The sequence below is a fragment of the Rhodamnia argentea genome, chromosome 4 (assembly GCF_020921035.1).
Source record: "Rhodamnia argentea isolate NSW1041297 chromosome 4, ASM2092103v1, whole genome shotgun sequence".
Lineage (NCBI taxonomy): Eukaryota > Viridiplantae > Streptophyta > Magnoliopsida > Myrtales > Myrtaceae > Rhodamnia > Rhodamnia argentea.
The window spans coordinates 14700760-14720210 of record NC_063153.1 but is presented as its reverse complement, the minus strand read 5'-3'; the positions used below and the strand labels follow the sequence as shown (position 1 = coordinate 14720210).

The 19451-nt window shown below is 38.0% G+C and overlaps 2 protein-coding genes, 1 long non-coding RNA gene and 1 pseudogene across 3 annotated transcripts; 2 read left to right on the top strand and 2 right to left on the bottom strand.

The window, feature by feature from the left end:
* Positions 1 to 5600: 5600 nt before the first annotated feature.
* On the bottom strand, positions 5601 to 9340 carry LOC115749123 (annotated as a pseudogene).
* Positions 9341 to 9976: 636 nt separating this feature from the next.
* LOC115749128 lies at positions 9977 to 11337 on the top strand. The gene is made up of 2 exons (XR_004016302.2): positions 9977 to 10068; positions 11053 to 11337. It is a non-coding gene; the product is annotated as an uncharacterized LOC115749128 (long non-coding RNA).
* Positions 11338 to 12004: 667 nt separating this feature from the next.
* On the top strand, positions 12005 to 13135 carry LOC115749155 (anaphase-promoting complex subunit 11). The gene is made up of 3 exons (XM_048278046.1): positions 12005 to 12076; positions 12158 to 12317; positions 12671 to 13135. The coding sequence occupies exons 1-3, from the start codon at positions 12005 to 12007 to the stop codon at positions 12784 to 12786; spliced, it is 348 nt and encodes a 115-aa protein (XP_048134003.1). The 3' UTR covers positions 12787 to 13135.
* A 2937-nt stretch (positions 13136 to 16072) lies between these two features.
* On the bottom strand, positions 16073 to 17161 carry LOC115749126 (hydrophobic protein RCI2B-like). Its single transcript, XM_030685823.2, has 3 exons — positions 16892 to 17161; positions 16598 to 16694; positions 16073 to 16322 (listed from the first exon to the last, which is right to left on the bottom strand). The coding sequence occupies exons 1-2, from the start codon at positions 16979 to 16981 to the stop codon at positions 16608 to 16610; spliced, it is 177 nt and encodes a 58-aa protein (XP_030541683.1). The 5' UTR covers positions 16982 to 17161; the 3' UTR covers positions 16073 to 16322; positions 16598 to 16607.
* Positions 17162 to 19451: the final 2290 nt, after the last annotated feature.

Here is a 19451-nt window from a genome sequence, read left to right as displayed (position 1 = left end):
TGCCAGACTTATCATTATCTTGCATCTGCTGAATCCTGAACTTCTTTCAGAACGTGTAATCAGCGTATCATTAACAATCAAACCTTTCCATTTAAATTCATTTCACTTGACTAATCTGACTTTTTTCTTATTAGTTTTTCTCTATTCTACGTAACATGGACGTAGATAAAAACATAAAAAAAAAAACGAGTCAAAAAATTTACGTTTTGATTCAAATCGAATCTTTTTTTAATTTAGTTAGTGTTTAAATTAAGTTTTTTTTAATCAACTATTTAAATTAATTTAAAGAATTAAAAATTAAAGAAAAAAGAGAAGGAGCGTAAACCAGGCGGTGAGGGTACAACGAGGGTCGGTCGGTTACAAAATCGAAGCAAACTTGCATGAGCACGAAGAAAGCAAAACCAACAATGGATTCAAATTCTTATCCCTTGGATTTGGTTCGAATGAAGTCTTCATTCGCACGAGAAATTTATCATTAGCCGATATCAATTGCAACGTAATCAGAAACTTGCACGTTCTTTTAACAAGAATGTTGGCTCAATCCCGCAAAATTGCAAATTCATAAAAGATCGGCGCTTTCCTACTTATGAACTTCGAGCGATGGAACGGATCGATAGAGAAGGCGAAGATTGATGCAAGGAATTCTCGCACGTGTCCTCGCCCTCCGGAGTGACTTATAAGCAGCATGCACCGCCTTTTGGCAAAGCCGTAGCTAGTTAAGATGGATTTTTCGATGTGTGCTCAAAATTGATGATAATGCAAGATTTGTATTAAACCCCAAAAATTTTAGGAAAAATCATTTAACCCTATGTCTACATTTTTTAAAGTTAGAATAGATTCAAAAGGGTTTTATTTATTGTTTGTCATCCATTAGATAGTTTCGACCAAAAAAAAAAAACATTGGAAAGTCATGGCATCCCTAGTGCAATCCTAATACATAACGTATTTTAAACGTGTCGAAAATTTCTATTTTTTTAGAAATGTCATGTCAACATGTCGTATCGCTTATTGTGTGTGCGGGTCACGCTTGTCTTTTTGCCAAAGACACCAACAGGTGATCAAATTCTCCAATTATACTTTGCTGTTTCAGATGTCTTTTCCAGATGGTTTCATCCGGCCCAGTTTATGGTCGTGTCCCCAAAAACAGCCCCTACGTGCCGATATTTTCTTCTGCGGGTCATCCATTGCTTCCAATCTGTGAGTGACCCAATAAGACACCACAAAATCTCATGCACAATTGAAGAGATACCAAGCGGTGATTATTGGATTATTCACTGGTTTAGTCAAAGTCGTCTGAGTCATCCCACGAGTCACCGAGCCGTTGTTGTGATCCCACGGTCATCTCCGTTGAGCCATGAGTCCCGCCGCAACCCGTTGAAGTCGAGCTGTCACCGACGCCGCAGCTGCCACCGTGGCTAGGCCTTGTCGTAATCCCCGCCGTGGATCCTCAAACGCGTTCCTGCTGTACTACGGGTGATAATCATCTATCAAGTCTAAGCAGCGTCTCTTGTTTCCCCGAAGTCCACGGTCAAGGAAGAGCTATTAGAGTCTTTTGATTAATTGAGCCTAAATCATGAATCCGTCTTCTTTCAGCTGTTGTCCAGATGTGACACTAACGCTGTAGGCTTTTGATTTTGTTTTTATGCAAGTCAAAGAATACTTTGACAGGGAAAGCTTGAACAGGTGATGACCGCGGATTCTGAAGGAAGAAACAGGCCATGCAATAACAAGCTGAGCCGTTGCCGAGCTACCCAGCCTCTGTCCGGCCGTGCGTACAAGACCCTCCCGAGCCAGTCCATTGGTTCGCAAACCCAATTCGAATTAGGAAAGTGAATTTCGCAAGATAAGGTAAAATTCTGACTTTTTTTTAGAATTAGAATATTTACATGCCTACTTTGAGCATATTGCATCATCTCTAAGCTTATAGAAAGAACATCTAATCATGCAGAGATTTAAATCCGATAGGTTGATCTGTAAAATTACAAATTAAAAATGGGATTTAAATATCGCGATATCTTTGGTTATCCACTTTCCAATTTTGAAGCATTTTATCTTTAGAATATTTGATCGCATGATTGAAGATTTTAAAAGATATTGCATGGAGATAAATTTCCATATAGGTTTAGATTGCATGCCATACGGGATAGATTGCATATTCAATTTACATTCCTGGATTAGAGCATTCTAGATAATATTTGCATGTTAAATTAAATCTTAAAATCATTTAGATTAGATTGCATTCTAGGATAGAATTTTCATGTTCAAATAGATTTTTATGTCTAAAACTAACTTTTTGGCAAAATTCAAACCCTAAAATATGCAAGATAATTATCTTTAGGCATAGTTTCAATTAGGGTCATAATTAATTTCGAAAATAGCAAAAAAATGTCATCATGTATACATGTCGTATTTGCCATGTCATTTAAGTATGTCATTTAGAGTCGCATGTTAAGTTAATTAATTCATCGTGTAGATTGCATGTTAGAATTAATTTAATTGCATGTCATATAGAGTTAGTCATATAGTTAATTGAATTCATCCCATGTTAGGTTAGCAAACATTTGCGCGACATTAGTTTTCATATGCATTCTTAGGGAAGATGGCTTTCATCTATATAATTGCATTTAGATTAAAATTCATGCATTGCATATAGATTAGATTTCACTTAAAAAGTGAATCCAAAAAGAGAGAATATTACTTGGCGCATGCTCCAAATGTTTTCATGAAATAAAATGGTACCAAAAGGACGTTAAAGTAATCTAGCATAACCAAGTCCCTGGACTCATAATATATGGTTCATAAAAATAAAATAGTTTTCTCCCGCTATTTTATTTAGGTTTCTAATCAACTTACCTACAATGATTAGTGGCAACTCCTATTGAATATTCTTTATGAAATTGAACCTAAGTTGCGTTTTAATAGAGTTTAGGAGAACTCGAACTAGGTTAGTTAATTTAATTAACTTAATAATCCATTAACCTAAATATAATTTTTAGGTCGCGACCCCCTAAAGATGGCAAGGATGTACTAAATGTCTTGGTTTGAATCAATTTGATTCAAAGGTCTCTCGAGTTCACGGATCTTTACATATGCCGTTCACGTTGAGTTTATGTGTGTTAAAAGCAACAAAAAAAAAATACTGAAAATAAAAGGAAAGGAGAACTTGAATAATGTGAAAGGATATGCCAAAAGTTCAATCTTAAGCTAATAGATAGAGAGAAATTCCATGTATATAAACAGCATATTAATCACGTAAACAAGGAGAGGATACATTCAAAACCCTTCTCCCATGCAAGACAACCTCTCTCTCTCTCTCTCTCTCTCTCTCTCTCTCTCTTACCAGGTCAAGACAACACATGAGGGGCTGCACATTCAAAATAAACTCGGGCGAATTTTCCTCTAATATCTTGTTAGAACATTCGACTGCAAAAAGGTGGATAGAAGCCACATGTAGGTGAAAAAACATATAAACCTTGAAGATAAGCAATGTGGAATAGTGTAACATTACGATTTGTTCAATGGGTAATATCAGCAAAAGCTTGATGCATCTGCCTGTCTTCTCGCATACATGAGCAGAAAATAGTAATGAAGATGGATTACAAGGGCTAAGCATGGATTATAGATGCCTGTCTCCTCGCTTTTCTTCTTCTTCTTATTTCGGAATCAGCTCTTTAAGGTTAGGAGCCAAAACAAATACGTCCCGGGTAAGCTTACTTATGCTGGTAGGATTAAGTACAAGGCAGAATCTTGAGTATAGAACCTTGGCATGCTCTTTCTATATGTAAGAGACTTATATCATCATCTGCTCAACTGCTTAGGGGAAGTAACATTGTTCGAATTCTCAACCACGCACACATGATGATGGATACATACGAGCAGGAGGATGTTTACATCGTAAACACCTGCAGCTTAGGGCCTATTTGGTAACTTTTATGTTCCAAAAAAGTGATTCTGATTAGAATCAATTTTTTTGATTTTGTTCTCTGGATGAGTTTTAGAAAATCAGAACGCGTTAGGTAATCGCATAAAATTTCTGTTCTCGGAACGCAAATGCATTTGATAACTGCACAAAATTTCTATTCTGGAAAATAATTTCTCCTCCCAATTTATCATTTCAATCAAATAATTACATAATCACATTTGATACCATGCGGATGGTCACCGATTAGGAAAAATCGAAAGGCAAAATTACCAAAAGCGGGATTGGCCAATTGAATTTTTTTTAGAATTTTCGAGATTTTTTGGAATGATTTGTCCATGAGAGAAAAAATCGTCATTTGAGAGAAATCGAAAGGCAAAATTGTCAAAAATAAGATTGACCAATTGAAATGGTCCATCTCCTAATTTTTTAGATTTTTTTGAAATTTTTTGGAACTTTTTCTGATTTTTTTAGATTTTTTTTTATGAATTTTCCATTTTTTGGATTTTTTAATCATTTTCTATTTTTTATTTTTTATTAATTTCATAATTTTTATTTAAAAAATTATCCGGACCGGGTCGGGTTGACCCGGCCCACGCCTCGCGGGCACCCGACAAAAGTGAAAGAAGACTATTGTTGCCTTTTTTATTCTCAAAAGTGCAATTTTTTTTTAGAAATAACTTTTTTTTTCTTATTTTTGGAGCAGAATCAAAATCATTTGCGTTACCAAACATATTTCTGATTCTTTTTTCTTTCAGGAAATGAAAATAGAAAAACAAAAACGTTACCAAACAGGCCCTTGATATCTCAGAAAACTCACGAGAGGTTCCAAGCTACCTACAAGAATCCCGAGATCGATATCTTTGTCTTCAAACTTTTTTAAGAAAGGATGACTCAGAAATGACAGATGGAATTCATTGTCAAATAACCATTAGGCAGAATGTTAGATCTCAAACAGTTTACAATCACATGTCACTTACCAAAAAAGGTCCAAAGATGTAGATCTTTGTTGAGGCTCCTTTTGTATGCTGAGAACCGCAGAGGAAAGTGCATGTCAAAAAACAATAGTGAGTTCTGATTCTACAAGGAGAAGATGAGGAGAAAGTCGAGGAAAGTATCGTGATTCATCTTTTGCATTCATTTTGGCTCATGCCCAGCCCCAACAAGCACTATCAGTTGGATAGATCCGATTTATACAGAAAAAGAGGAGTGGAGAGTTGAAACAATAGCTCGATCTTTTTATTGAGTCGAAGCTAACTTGTTTCTTTAGGGTTAAGGTAAATCATTATGCCACTCCACTTCAAAGAGGATCATGCAATTGTCTCAGAGAAGCACCAAATGCTTTCCTGACGCTTTTTTTTTTTAATTCTGATTTTATTTTTCGCTCGGATAAACAGACAATGAACCAAAACCAAACAGCGTCTCAACCCATAAAGATCACAAATTTGGTGAGATCAAACACCAGTTTTGAGGGATGCAGATAGCTTGCTGTCAATCCAGTCGGAGGCAAAGAATGTGCTAGATAGAGTTTATATTGCGGAGGACTTATTCCAATATTAAAATCCTAAGACCATGAATTATGAAAATCCCAGAAAGGTAAGGCGCAAGCTTGGCTACATGTGAGGGCAAAAATGAGGATACAAGGCAAGTACGGCAAACAAGTAATGAGAGTCTCTAGTCCTTACCAGGAAGATACAAATGAGCAGAACTCTGGGGAAAACTGATCTGGCGGAGCAGAAGGCGGTGGACTTTTGACAATTGCCTCCAAAGCCTCATAAAAGCATGGCCAGCCTTGCTGATCTTCAGATTGCATGTAAGGAAAGCGTCCTCTAGCACATTCAAGTACTACCATACCCAAACTCCAGATATCACTTGCTGTAGTCATATGTGCTTCCGCTAATCCTCTCAGGCTAGAAGTAATAATGACAGTTAGTTTAACTTATATATATCAGTTCTATGCAAAATGCCTGTTCTATGTGCCAACACAGGAAGGTAGTTCAAAAGTAGTAGTACCCACATACTGACATATAATCGTAAGTTCCAACAAATGTATCTCGTTCACCCATTGAGCTTGCTAGCATTGCACTGACACCAAACTCTGTAATCTTCACTTCACCTCTGTGGTTCACAAGCAGATTGGATGGTTTTATATCCCTGTGTATTACATGTCTTCATTGTGCAAATAAACCAGACCTTGTAACACCTGAACACAAATAATCAGCCTTTAGTGTCGACAAGCTTCATTGAAACTCTTCGTGTTTTACTGGAGAGTTTTATCTGAGAACTCAATACCTGCTTACAGGCCACTGCTAAATATGGTTCTAGGATAGTCTTAACTTGTCTTATCACGTCAGCCAAGGATCCACGGTCCATGTACTCTAACACCAAGGAGAAAGCTCCATTGTGGTAGAACGAGTGGTGGCAAATCACCACATGTGGACATTGAGAAGCTTGATTGATCTTTAGCTCTTGTACAATCTGTTTACGGATCTCTTCTTGTATATTCATCTGGATGACCTATAAGTCCGAAATACACCTCCGATCAATCAAAGACTAGACACATCCGTGCAAGAGACTCGGTAGAAAAATTGCAAGCAGATGCCATAGGTATATTCAGCATGAAACTCTACCCAATGCAGAGAGAAATTATAGAAGCAAATGCAGAAACACTGTTCACATAGCAAAACATTCTGTGATTTTGATTTTGAAAAGAATAGAATAACATCTACGCCGCATGTATACGGATAGTTCATACAGGAATACCACTGCTATTCAAGCTTGTTGATAATAATCACTTTCCATTTAAGAAACTGAACTTAGTCTAACCATGAACAGTCAACCTCTGAGGTTTGGTGGTGGTGCGACATAGTTGCAAGATCAATATACAAATCATGAACGAAAATCTTAGGCCTAAACATGCATTGAACTAAATCATAAGATCCAGTGAAGTCCTAATATCACATTCCTTAATATTGACGTGTATAGATTGAGCAAATTATATTGCAAAATTTGGTGTTTTGGTAGATAGAAGTTGTCTCGTTACTAGTTAGAAATGCCCTAATAACTTCAAATGGACAATACGGACATCTACGTTAAAAGTATTGCTATCAGGTACTTCTTCTAATAAAATTGTGCCGGTAATAAAAGCAATTGGCATACAAATATCATGATGCTAGATAGCAAACTCTTCGCCTTAATTGTAGTAGAACAACTAAGTTTCGGTTTACATAATAGACTAAGGATCAAATTATTATTTCAGCAAGTAAATCGTGATTATTAGAAAAATTCATTTGTATTAGAGATGTATAAATGCAAAATCGATAAATCTGCAGACAATTCATATTTCTACATATTTCTGTTCCTTTGAGAGAGAGATAGATGTTGCTTGAGTCTCAAACTGGACAATACTCTAATCATGTAAAAAGCTGATAAATAGATTTTATTTGCTATGTTGTGCAAAATGCAGAAAGGATGCTCCTATTGTTTGTTGGCCCTGGAATATATCCTCCTTTCCAATGCTACTCCTGCCTTTATCACCTTGGGAATTTGTCTGATGGAAAAGTGATACTCATAAAAGAATTCCTTGCACAAGGGATTTCTTTGCAGATTGCATCGAAGATAAATTGTAGACTGTATGCAATGTAGGATGAGATCAAACAAGAAAACCTGCTGGGCAACAGAGAAGCCTTTCATTTTATTATTATTACCTTAAGAGCAAATAGCTTTCCGACCCAATTATGGCGAACAAGTTGTACCACGCCACCATTTCCCTTTCCTATGACTTTGATAGTCTCAAGGTCTTCCAATGAGAAGTCAAGATCAAGTTCCTTACCATTGGAAGGCTGTCCACGTGGAAAAAGAAAAGCAATCTCAAGAGCTCAAACTGGACCAAATTAAGACAGAAGTGCTATGAAATCAAACAGACAGTTATGTCAACAATGATTGCCAATAGCAACAATGACAAAGGGAATTAAATGCGAGAATCAAAACCAACATCATAGGAAGTTCAAGTGGACAAGGAACTGACTTCTAATTCGCTGAAGTTCTAATAGAGAAACACCATCCTCACTATAAAACATTTATGCTGATGTCTTCTACCAGCATTGGTGAAGTTTACACTGCTTAATAGAGCACAAATGCTGTATCTAAAAGTCAAGTAATCCAAAAAGTTACTTCACACAGAGAACAGTGGTACAAAGGAAACTATATGTGGTGAAGTATGCAGAGAATAACAGTGGGAACAGGTAAATCTGATGTAACATATAAGAGTACTTGATGACATCTTGGAATCCAAAAATTCACAGCAAAATAATTAGGCAATCCATGACTTCTTTCCTGTGCACTTATCTAATAACTCTCGAGTAGACACAGATCTAACAGCGTATTGCATACAAATTGAGCAGCATCAATCCACAATACATTTGAGCAGCATCAAAAAACAATGCCGACTAGGTGAAATCAGCTTCCCCAAAAAACTCCACAATCCTGCCGAGTGACCAGTCCTATCATTTGTAGAAGGATATAGATGATAACCTCTCTTACAGCGACGTGATCTTAAAGCAGACTTACACGAGACTCTTTTTCTTCAGATATGAGCCGCAAACCTTTATGATTTAATAGCAAAGCGCCATCATGGAACGTGCCACTTGCAGTCCTGCATTACATTCCGTTCCTTAGATTAGCCACAAGTCAAACAAACTTTATATGACTAGATCGGTACATTTTGAAGAAAACTTCAGCTGCTAAGGTAACTGTGGATATAAACTTGCACATCAGCTACAATAAATCAAGTGGTTGAACAAAGATGCTGCCTCAATCTCAACTTCTCACCAAGTAAAAGGCGCCAAAGGTAACTTTATTTGCGCAATGCCTCAATTGCATGTTCTTATTTGTTTCTCTGGCATTTCCACTAAACCAAAGTGGAACATTTTTCAAGCAACAACTACAGTACCCAATCCTACGGGCTACTACTGCCGGAAATTCGGAATTTCGATCAACGTCTCATCTTCTCCTCCTATTTTCAGCTGCATGGAAAACTAATCTCAGCTGGAAACCTCAAGTCCCGTCGTTTTCTCAGTGATCCCCGGCTTAGCGGCCACAGAGAACTGAACGGCCGAGGGAGAAACCGAAATCCAGGTCAATTTCGAGGCAATCAAAGCTGGCAAAGTCCAATCCGACGCCTAAACGTACAGTTCACGAACTGAACGGACAAATCGCGCTGCGCAAACGATGTTTAAGCAGGGAGTGGAGTTTGCAAGAAGGAGGCTATTGGGGCGTCCTCGACGGGGACCGAGAGCTTGAGTGGCTTCAGCGGCAGCGTGCCCCTCATCGTCTTCATGTTAGGGTTCGTCGGAAGCTCAGAATAGCTCGCGATGCTTTAATGGCGGAGAGAGAGAGAGAGAGAGAGAGAGAGAGAGAGAGAGTTGTTTTATTTAGTCTCTGTCTGGAAGGAGATGGTGACGAGAAGTCCGTTGGAGGACCAAAAATTCAAACCGGAATGACCGCGCAGGATATAATAAAGACGGGAGAATATTTTGTCCAATTATTTTTGAAATTTCGTAATTCTAAAAAGAAAATGTCGTGTATAAATAAATTAGGCTTAATTCACATATATTGGCCAAAAAATATATGTACCATCTTAATTTAAATAGATCAATAATAAAGAAATATTTATTACTATTCTTTTATGCACGTAGTAGTTAAGAAATGAAATTTAACCTGCTAATTAAAGACAATATATATATTTAACTCTCCACGTTACAATGTCATAGTGATTTCCATATATCCTTAAAAAAAGGAATATATTGCGGGCTCAATCAATTGATAATTTGTCGTAATTTTATTTGTGTCATACTTAATTATTTTCTTTAAAAAAGATCGAGTAATATTTTAGGTTGTGGCGGAAATTCTTTTCTTTTTTTTTCTTTGGGTCGGAGGTTGTGGCGGAATTAGTTATCCAGTATTTTATGTTATTTTATTTCATTTTATATCTTTGAAAAATTCGAGACATAAATACAAATTGCTTTTTCTCTTTCCAAAGTTGTAACATCTCCAGAGCTCACTCTCTCTCTGGGAACTCTCTGGCGACTCTGCTCCAGTCTCTGCCTCGTCGAAATCAAGTTGAAGGCTCCGAGATCAGGTCGTCGCAGGTAAGCTCCTCAAAGGGTCTTCATTTACCGATGAATTCCAACTTTTTAAACCCCTCCCCCCCTCTTGATGATGGATTTAGATTTCGCGTTTCCTTTTTGTTGGCGAAATTACTGCTGAATCAAAGCTTTAGCGGTTGGATTTTTCTCCTCACTTCCAGCTTGTACAGTTTGAAACTCGACCCATTAATCATGTTATGAGTGATTGATTTGAGATGTTCGCTGTTCAGTCGCCCTCGCGCGTGAAACCGCGGAGCGAGAGCACCGGCGCATTCTTAGCGGGGTTCCGCTGATTGTGCTCTTTGGTTATGTTGGTGCTGTTCGTGATTTGGTTGGCAATGCTGTTGGTGTATAGCAATGTGGAAAGTATCGTTTCTGCTGAATGAGATTTTCGTTTACGAGTTGTACGTAATGGGTCGGCTGGAGTTTTGGGAGTGATTCATAGGGAATCTGAATGGACCCGCGAAGTGACGAAGGGTCGGCTTGAAAAGGATGAAACCAACCTGCATGAGCCACAGAGAGTGTTTAGAACATTGTGAATCGATCAGTCCATCGTGATATCAACAGGTCTTCCATCTTGCAAATATGGTGTATATTGGAACTTCACTAAAAGCAGGGGAAAGAAGTGGCATATAATGAAAATAACTCGAATGCAAGCATCTATGGAATTGTTTTTGGGTTTGGTGCAGGCGCACGAGTGACTGTGTAGAGAGCTTTCCTTCACTAAACCGGAGAGGAGATTATGGCCAGTGGATTTCTTATGTAAATGAGGGATTTTCCCAGGGCAAAGTGGGGTGCAAAAGGGGGAAAAAAATCAAATGCTCTTCCTTTGCATGTTCCAGGAACCCAGTAAAGTTTCCTTGGAGATAACCAGTGTGAATGTTTATATCTTCGTTGTGCTACTATCAAGGATTTTGCATATCTTTATTACATGTTGTGTACTGCACAAGTAAACCACGGTTGTTTTTGTTTTTGTTGGTTTTGCAGAAAACGAGGATGAAAGTCAAGCTCTTGAGTATCCTTCACATAATGCCTGGCTGCACTTCTTGCTGTCCAATATATTCATAGACTGGCCAATTTAGTTTTTTTTAATAATGAGATGAATAAACAGTCCAGTAATGAAAGCTATGTTAGTGTTTCTTTGTGCCGTCGAGCTGTCATTCAATTCTCTGTGCTGTCTGACCAATATTTGATCTATATGTAGCTGTTTCCTGGATATTGTATTTGTGTACTCATTAAACCTTCCACTACCGATTACTAATACATATCTCATTCTCTCCCTTTTAATTGGTTAATGTTCATAATTCCTTTTAATTATCTCCTTTTCCTTTGCCCCATAAGTATCGAAATCAGTTATTGTGATTTTCTTATCTGTGAAACAGCAAACTTATATAAGATCAGACTTATGACTTAGACGAGAGATATAACCTTTATTAGGTCTGATGCTCCTCAGTTTCTCTCTACTACTACTTTGTTCTCCTGCTATTACCCATTTGTTTTCTTTCTCATTGCTTTTTTTGAAGCCCGTTTATCTGTCTTCACTTATTTGCTTTCATTCTTTTCATACAAAGGGAAGTGCTGATATTCTTCATGTTATGGTCCATTTTAAGGACAACACGAGGATTTGTAAAATGGTTATCTTCAATTCGCAGAAATTCATTACTCAAACACAGCGTGGACAATTCATGTGCATGTGTTGTGCAAACTCAAAGAAACACCTGCGTGCGTGCTCGCACACAAGAACAGACTCATGCACGTGTGCGGGCACACACATACATAGAGAAATGCCAGTACGAAAGGAGGCCTGAATTTTGGATACATCCGCTTATAGTCCCCACATAGAACTTGCCACAGTCAATGTTTAGATTCATTTTCACAGAAGCGTTTTGGAGACTAACATCATCTGGTAGCAAGTATCTGCTCCATTCTTTTGTTACAAATGTTCTACTTTGTGGAGACAGTTTTCCTTGACCTACTTCTTCCTGAATTCGTGCTGGTATTATTGAACAGAGTAAGTACTCACTTTTAGCAGATAGCTGTATTAGGCATTTGTGTATCTGTAATAAAGAGGGAAGGACTTGTTCATATGTAGTGGCTTTGGAACCCTAATTCTTTTATTTATCTGAACCACAGATGGCATGCTGTTGCTTCATGGACTTGGGATGCCCAGGATGAAACGTGTGGAATTTGTAGGATGGCCTTTGATGGCTGTTGTCCTGACTGTAAACTCCCTGGGGATGATTGTCCACTGAGTAAGTTTCTCCCATTCCTCACTCTGTTCTTAGTAAGGTATGATGTTGTAGCTGATATCGCCTCTGGAATATAGATGGAGATTTCCTGTATTTCTTGTCTTAGATGTCTGCTTGTGAATCTGAAGTACTTCTACATAGTCAACAAGGATTCAATCTGGGCTAAATGCCCTGTGCTTTAGAAGCACTTTAAGCAAATAATAAAGAGTTGTTGTTTAACATATGTCACTTCTCCTTTCTTCCCAATTTGCCCCCTCCCTCCCCCTCCTCAAAGCCACAAAAAAGAGGAAAAAGGAAAACAAAGATGCTTTCTAAGAATAGTTATAATGATTTCATATTGTATGATTGGTCTGCAGTATGGGGTGCATGCAATCATGCTTTCCATCTTCATTGCATCTTGAAGTGGGTGAACTCGCAGACTTCTCAAGCACATTGCCCCATGTGTCGGAGAGAATGGCAATTTAAAGAATGATGAGCCAGAACTCACGAATCCTCACGTCTTCATTGCATCTGGAAATGGGTGAATCCACAGACTTTGCAATTACGTTGCCCCATGAGTTAGGAAGAATAGCAATTTTAAAGGATTACAAGCCAAAGTGTATGAAATCTTCCAACTCTGTCTCTTTATATGCGCTCGAGTGTTTTTTAATGCACAGACAGGTATATGCCGTTGATTTGTGATGAATGATGTCACTTTGGAGAAATGTTCATATGAATGGCCAACATTAGTTGGTGTTTGGCCCTACCCACTAAGTAATGGCCTTGTTGAATTGCATGGCTGATTTATAAGTGGGGTACTTAGTCCTTAAGTACTGCCTAAAGATTGCAGAAGTGCATGTCATCTGTGCCTTGCATTAAACTATAACTGTGCTGGTAAATCTGAGTTTTACCCTTTCTACCATCGCCTTTTGCTGTGAGCTCGTTTTGTGCCTCAGACATTTTTTTCAAAGATGTGAGTACCTGTGCAATTCGCTGAGCCCTGCACGTTCTAACCTATTGCACGGGCATCTTCCTTGGGATCTCAAGTGTTCTCAAAACCGGGGAAAGACAGAGGTGGCTGTATCGATCCAATTCAAAGCAGGCCTTGATGATACCCAGTTTTGATCACGGACCATTTGCTCAAAAATGGTTCAACCCGTACATCATCGGCTTCGATCAAACATAATGCATGTCCATAGGCGTACAATATATGGCCTAGTTGCTTTTGCCTGAGGGTCGAAACAGTTCAATAGAGAACCAAATTTGGGTGTCTGGATATGGAAACTGTGTCCTTTGTCGGCATCACAAATCACTGAAGGACCAAATTTGCTTTCAGTTTATGTTTCTTGTTGCTGATGAACAGTTTGTTTTGTTGGGTCATGGACTCATTGTGAATGAGCAGAGTTGACGTGGGGGTTTCAAGTAACTATATTAGTTGACAAACTTTGGCTATTCATGTGTGTCACCTCCTCACGTCTGTGTCCAGTCTTCTGCTCTGCAATTTGGCTTCAATTGTCTCCTGAAGTTGGGAAATAATGGCCTATTTGATAACGTTTCTGTTCCTCGGTTTTTGTTCTTCGGAACAAAAAAAAAAAATCAGAACCATGTTTGGTAATACAAATGAATCTAATTCTAATTCTACTCCTGGGGACACTTTTGGACAAAAAATGAGAAACAAAAAAAAGTTGTTTCTCAAAAAAATGTACACTTTTGAGAATTAAAAAGGCAACGATAATTTTCTTTCACTTTTGTCGGGACCCGCAAGGCATGGCTTGAGTCAACCTGCCCGGTCCGGATAATATTTTTTAATAAAAATTTCGAAAATTTCAAAAAAAATAGAAAATCATTAAAAAGTCCAAAAAAATGGAAAATTCATAAAGAAAAAAATCTAAAAAAATGGGAAAAATCAGAAAAAAATTCCAAAAATTCCAAAAAAAAAAATCAAAAATTAGGACATGGGTCATTTCAATTAGCTAATCCTATTTTTGATGATTTTTCCATTCGATTTCTCCCAAATGACAATTTTGCCCCTCATGGGCAAATTGTTCAAAAAAATCCGAAAATTCCAAAAAAATCTCAAAAAGTAGGAAATGGGTCCATTCAATTGGTCAATCTTGTTTTTGGTAATTTTGCCATTCGATTTTTCTTAAGCCTTTCCTGATTTATTATCGAAGTACCATACCGCATCGCTAACTAACCATATGGCATTTAAGGGTAAAACTAAGCCACCTACGTGGCGTAGATGTATTTTATTCATTTTGAACAATAAAAAATAATTAGAGTCACCTCTTTCATTATTGGCATATGCATAGCCTTAAGAGAAGCATGAAAAACAATAATTTTAGCATATTATCCTTCTAAGGAACAAATCTGAAGCAACCCTATTTTGGCCAAAAAGATATTATGGTGCAAGAGGATCGCAATTGTAGAATATGATTATGTAATTATTTGATTTAAATGACAAATTAGGAAGAGAAATTATTTTCCAGAATAGAAACTTTGTGCGGTTATCAAACGCATTTCCGTTCCGGGAACAGAAATTTTATGCAGTTATCAAATGCGTTCTGATTTTTTAAAACTCATCTATGGAACATAATAAAAAAATTAATTGTAATCGGAATCACTTTTTTGGAACAGAAACGTTACCAAATACCCCCTAAACTGCTCATCGTGTAGGTAACAATTTGAACAGAAACCAATGGCTTTCTTTCTTTTCCCTGCCGTGGAAAGAATTCTCAACGTGTACGCAACCACCTCAATTTGAACAGAGACTAATGGACTCTCTTTCCTTCATCCTTGGTCTCTCTCTCTCTCTCTCTCTCTCTCTCTCTCTCTCTCTCTCTCTTAAACCATAAGAGTAGAAATTTGCTTCGTCGTTAAGCTCGAGATTTCAGCTGGGTTGGTCCATGGTGGGACAAGGGCTCAAAGGCAAAATGACAAATGGTGATGCTTCAGTACGTGCGTAGGTCCAACGCCTCTATAACACCTTTTCCAGAGAATCCTGGCATCTTCCTCTCTTGTTTTCATGTTGGCTCGAGGAAAAAGCAAGCACTGTCTCACCTTTAACGCTATTGTGGTTTTGTTCCTATATTTCAATGTGGGGTTGACGATGGAGAAATATAAGATGGGGATTCAAATAAAATTTAGACTCGAGTGTCGGTTATGTCGTCTTACAAAAAGGAGGAAGATGAAAAGAAATAAGAGTGCAATTGGAAATGAAATTCCTATGCTTTCCGTGCTATACTTCAATTTGTAGGTTTGTTACAATTAAGGTCGTGACGGTCTCAAATGCAACTTTTTTTTAAATCAAATTTCATTGCCCAACATTCGAATCTAGGAGAAGGCTATGGCGAGTACACTAAATCATGTGATGTCGAAATGGGGATAACGCGTCCTTCCTTCATTTCCAATGCTAACATTGATCGCATTTGGATCAATTTGGGTATGATCTACAAGAAAGCGAGACCAATGAATGAATGAGTTCTTGCGCTTATCGTGGACACAAATTTCATTTTTTTTCACACGGCATCGATCGCAATTCTTACATTTTTTTATTAATCCCTACATATGTATCTGGTTAATGACTGCCCCAAATTCTGAAGATGTCGATATTTGGATATTTTCAAAAGCCAAATTGATCTCTGCTATCTTTTGAAATGCCAATCCACTTTTATGATTGAAAACATATTAAAGAAAAGGAAATTTTGAAATGCCATTCATGTTCGGAAATACCCTCCTTACTATCCTTATCTTCTACAGTAAAAAGCAGGAGTGGACTGATTAATTAAAGAAATGAGATTAAAGTTAAAACCAAAAGAAAAGAATAAAAAGATCTGCCGACAATCGGATACAACCACGTCAACCAAACAGTGCCACGTCACTTTACACAAAGAAATTGAATCCACCAAATACAAACCGTTCACAACACCACGCTATTGGACAACTAATGACAAACATTTAATACGAAGAGCATTCGAAAATCTGCGACCGTTGGATGGAGGGCTCGCTAGCCTCCCCACGTGTCGCCACCTGTCAAACAAAATAAATAAAAAAATAAAACAACAGTTAGAAAATTCATATTTTTTCCGTTTGGAAAATGCCTTAGCTCCTACGGATCCTTGGTGTGCTTTTTTATTTTTATTTTTAATATACTAGCGATGTGGGCATTGAAAAGCCAGCCCCCAAAAACAAAAAATGGACACGTGTCGCGGTAGTGGTCTCGAAAGGCGAGCACGATCCGGACACGTGTCGTGATCTGCAATATCTAGTTTGAAAAAAAAAATAAAACTAGAGAGAGAGATTACTCGATCAAGTTCAGTTCTTGGTGATGGCATAGACGGCATAGATGATGCCAGGAATCCAGCCAAAGAGCGTGAGTATCAGACAGATCCAGAACTCCACCTGCACATACATACTCAAGATCAAATCCAAATCCAAATTCAAAAACCCTCCTTTCAACCCACATAAAACTGAAGAAACCCTGCTAAAAACCAGAGCTCTCAACTCTGAGGCAGACTAGATTCTTTCCCCTCTAAATCGACAGCAAAATAAAGTGAGGGAGATGTGGGGAATATAAGATCAGAAGCGGGGATCATCACCTTGCAGCCAAACTTGAGGAAGACGCCGAGAGGAGGCAAGATGATGGCGAGGATAATGTCGATGCAGTTCATCGTGCTCTCGTCGGCCATTTCTGCTCTCTTTCTTTCTTCTTCTGCTCTCTCTCTCTCTCTCTCTCTCTCTCTTTACCTAGCGAAGAAAGGAGGAGCCGATTTGCTCTCTGCAAAAGCCCTAATTGGACGAGCTTGGAAGAAACGGCAGAGCGAAGAAAATCGAAGAGGGGAGAGAGATATTCGAGGGATATTTCGCTGGCGAAGTTGGGCGAAGCGAGACGAGATTGAGGGGTCGAACTTATAGGGGGCCGAGGTGCCACGTGGCGGCCATGCTAGGGCTTGGCCTTTCTTGGGCTTTGCTGCTTTGTTGGGTCCGTTTATTAATTTGTTCTTCGGATGGATAAAGTTGGGCCTTTTTTTTTTTTTTTTTGCTTTTTTAAATGATTCGAATACTTTTTTTATTTTTATTTTTATTTTTTATTTTTTACTTTTTTGCTTTTGGTTTGCCCAACAATCATATACAGCTCAGGATCATGAATGTGAAGAAGAAAAGATGTGATCGTGGGGAACCTAGGCCTTCAACCCCCATGTGCATGGTTGGACCACAGCATCCGATTTGGTTTCGCGTTCGAGATTTGCTATTAAAAAAAAGAAAAAAAGAAGAAGTATGTTCTGATGATGTTATGGTGTTTATGATTTCATTAAAGGCAAATAGTAATCCTCATGATTTGTTCCCATACTATCTTCGTTCGAGTCCAGAGGGAAACCCGATCAATTTTTCTTTCCAATTTGACCAGGTTTCTTAGTTCGAGTAGGTTTCTTAATTTGAACAAATTACTTGAAAAGGGTTCGTTTCGTGATGGCAACAATTAATTGTGCGGTGCGCTCTTAAGTTACATCACGAGGAGATCACGGGTCTTTTAAAATCAATGAATCTTGTGATGAGATATTGCAAATCTTTTTGTGAGATTGAAAGAATGCTTTTCGCGAGAAATCGTGAGTGATGAATACTGTGTGAGTTATTAAGTGGAATCAGAAGCTAGGAAATGCCCAGAACTTTTGACTAGTTCAAGTCAATCCTGCGCTGCTCTCCCATGAAGCAAGTCACACCGATCGAAGCATGCAAACTCAATGTCTGGTTTATTTCTTTGTTTTGTTTCATTTATTTTTGTTAAATTGTTTATTTTTACGGCAGCCATCGAGAGAAGTTGTCGAGTGCATTTTTTGAAAAATAAAATCGAGACCATCCCGAACAGGTTAATATCCTTTTACCTTACATTACTCGCGAACTAGACACGAATAGTTTCCAATCTCTCAATTTCATGAAATTACATGCATCCTATTGAAGTAAGTACGAATGATTAAGGTTCTATGATAAGCAAGATCCTCATCTAAGACGGGTAACGTAACATCCGCCACACTCTCACATATCTTACATTTTATTATATAAAAAAATGATTGCCTACTGTCCTATATAATTCATCTTCTCTCAATAAGACATTATTCTAATATATTCCCTTGGGAGAATAACTCAATCAGCCATAATCCTATTGTAAAGATGCTAATTTAATTATATTTTTTTTAATTTCGTCAATATGATCCAAAATCTTTGTGCGGAACTCCAATAAAAACCTTCAAGCAAACCGCCGACGTGATGTCCAATCATCGCCGACCATCCTACGTGACACAATAACGTGAACAACATGCAAAATGCCACATCAATGATTTCCAACAGCTTGTGGCCGGAAGGACTTCATTGGAATTTCGCACAAATCTTTAGGATTATATTGATAAAATTAAATATAAAAAAAAACAATCAGACGGAATGAATATCTATATAATATGTTTAGTACCGAATCGATAGTACTCCCTTTTCCCTTTGCAGATTCGAACGAAGTATGTAGATTACATTTGTAAAATATAATTTCCGTTGTTATCGAGATAATAATAAAAATTTTGTCGGCAGTTACCCTTCAGCCTCGAGTAAAATGTGGGGCCCATGTTGGGAACTCCGATGGAGCTGCAACCTCGTTCTATTCGTCTGTTCATCGTAACCGTTTGGACCCTCGTCACATCGTGTCCGAATATAACCTTTTCTCCACAAGAGAAAATCGACGTGTAGATGATAAGAGAAGCATTATGCGGCAGCTATGTTGAAGATATAAAATTAGGGTTTTGAGCCTTGAGAGTCCTTGAGTTAGTTCAAGCATAATTCTTTGGAACCAAGGGAACCATTAAACGAATTATTGAATACTTTATGAGTATACTTCATCTCCTATATGCACATGTGAGGTATGACTTAGAAGAAGGAGCATTCACATTCGACATACACAACATTCAAAGGGAGCGGTCCGGACGATGTGGACTTTGATTAGCTGATTTAATGTCCTAAGTTTCAGTTGAAATCGAATCGAATTAGATGAAATCGGATCTCGTCACCCTTTCATCTTCGGCATGCATCGGTCTTCATCACGAATATCGCAAAACGAGACATTTCGAATCTCCAACCCATGATGTCGGTAGAATCTAACGGGCTAAAAATGCCGAC

Bases quoted from the DNA above. Each gene is read 5' to 3' on its own strand.
- LOC115749126 (XM_030685823.2), bottom strand. From the start codon at position 16,981: ATGGCCGACGAGAGCACGATGAACTGCATCGACATTATCCTCGCCATC. The intron at 16,695-16,891 runs GTGATGATCCCC...ATGTATGTGCAG, and splicing joins TCCTCAAGTTTGGCTGCAAG to GTGGAGTTCTGGATCTGTCT.
- LOC115749155 (XM_048278046.1), top strand. From the start codon at position 12,005: ATGTTCTACTTTGTGGAGACAGTTTTCCTTGACCTACTTCTTCCTGAA. The intron at 12,077-12,157 runs GTAAGTACTCAC...GTTCATATGTAG, and splicing joins TGCTGGTATTATTGAACAGA to TGGCTTTGGAACCCTAATTC. The intron at 12,318-12,670 runs GTAAGTTTCTCC...ATTGGTCTGCAG, and splicing joins TGGGGATGATTGTCCACTGA to TATGGGGTGCATGCAATCAT.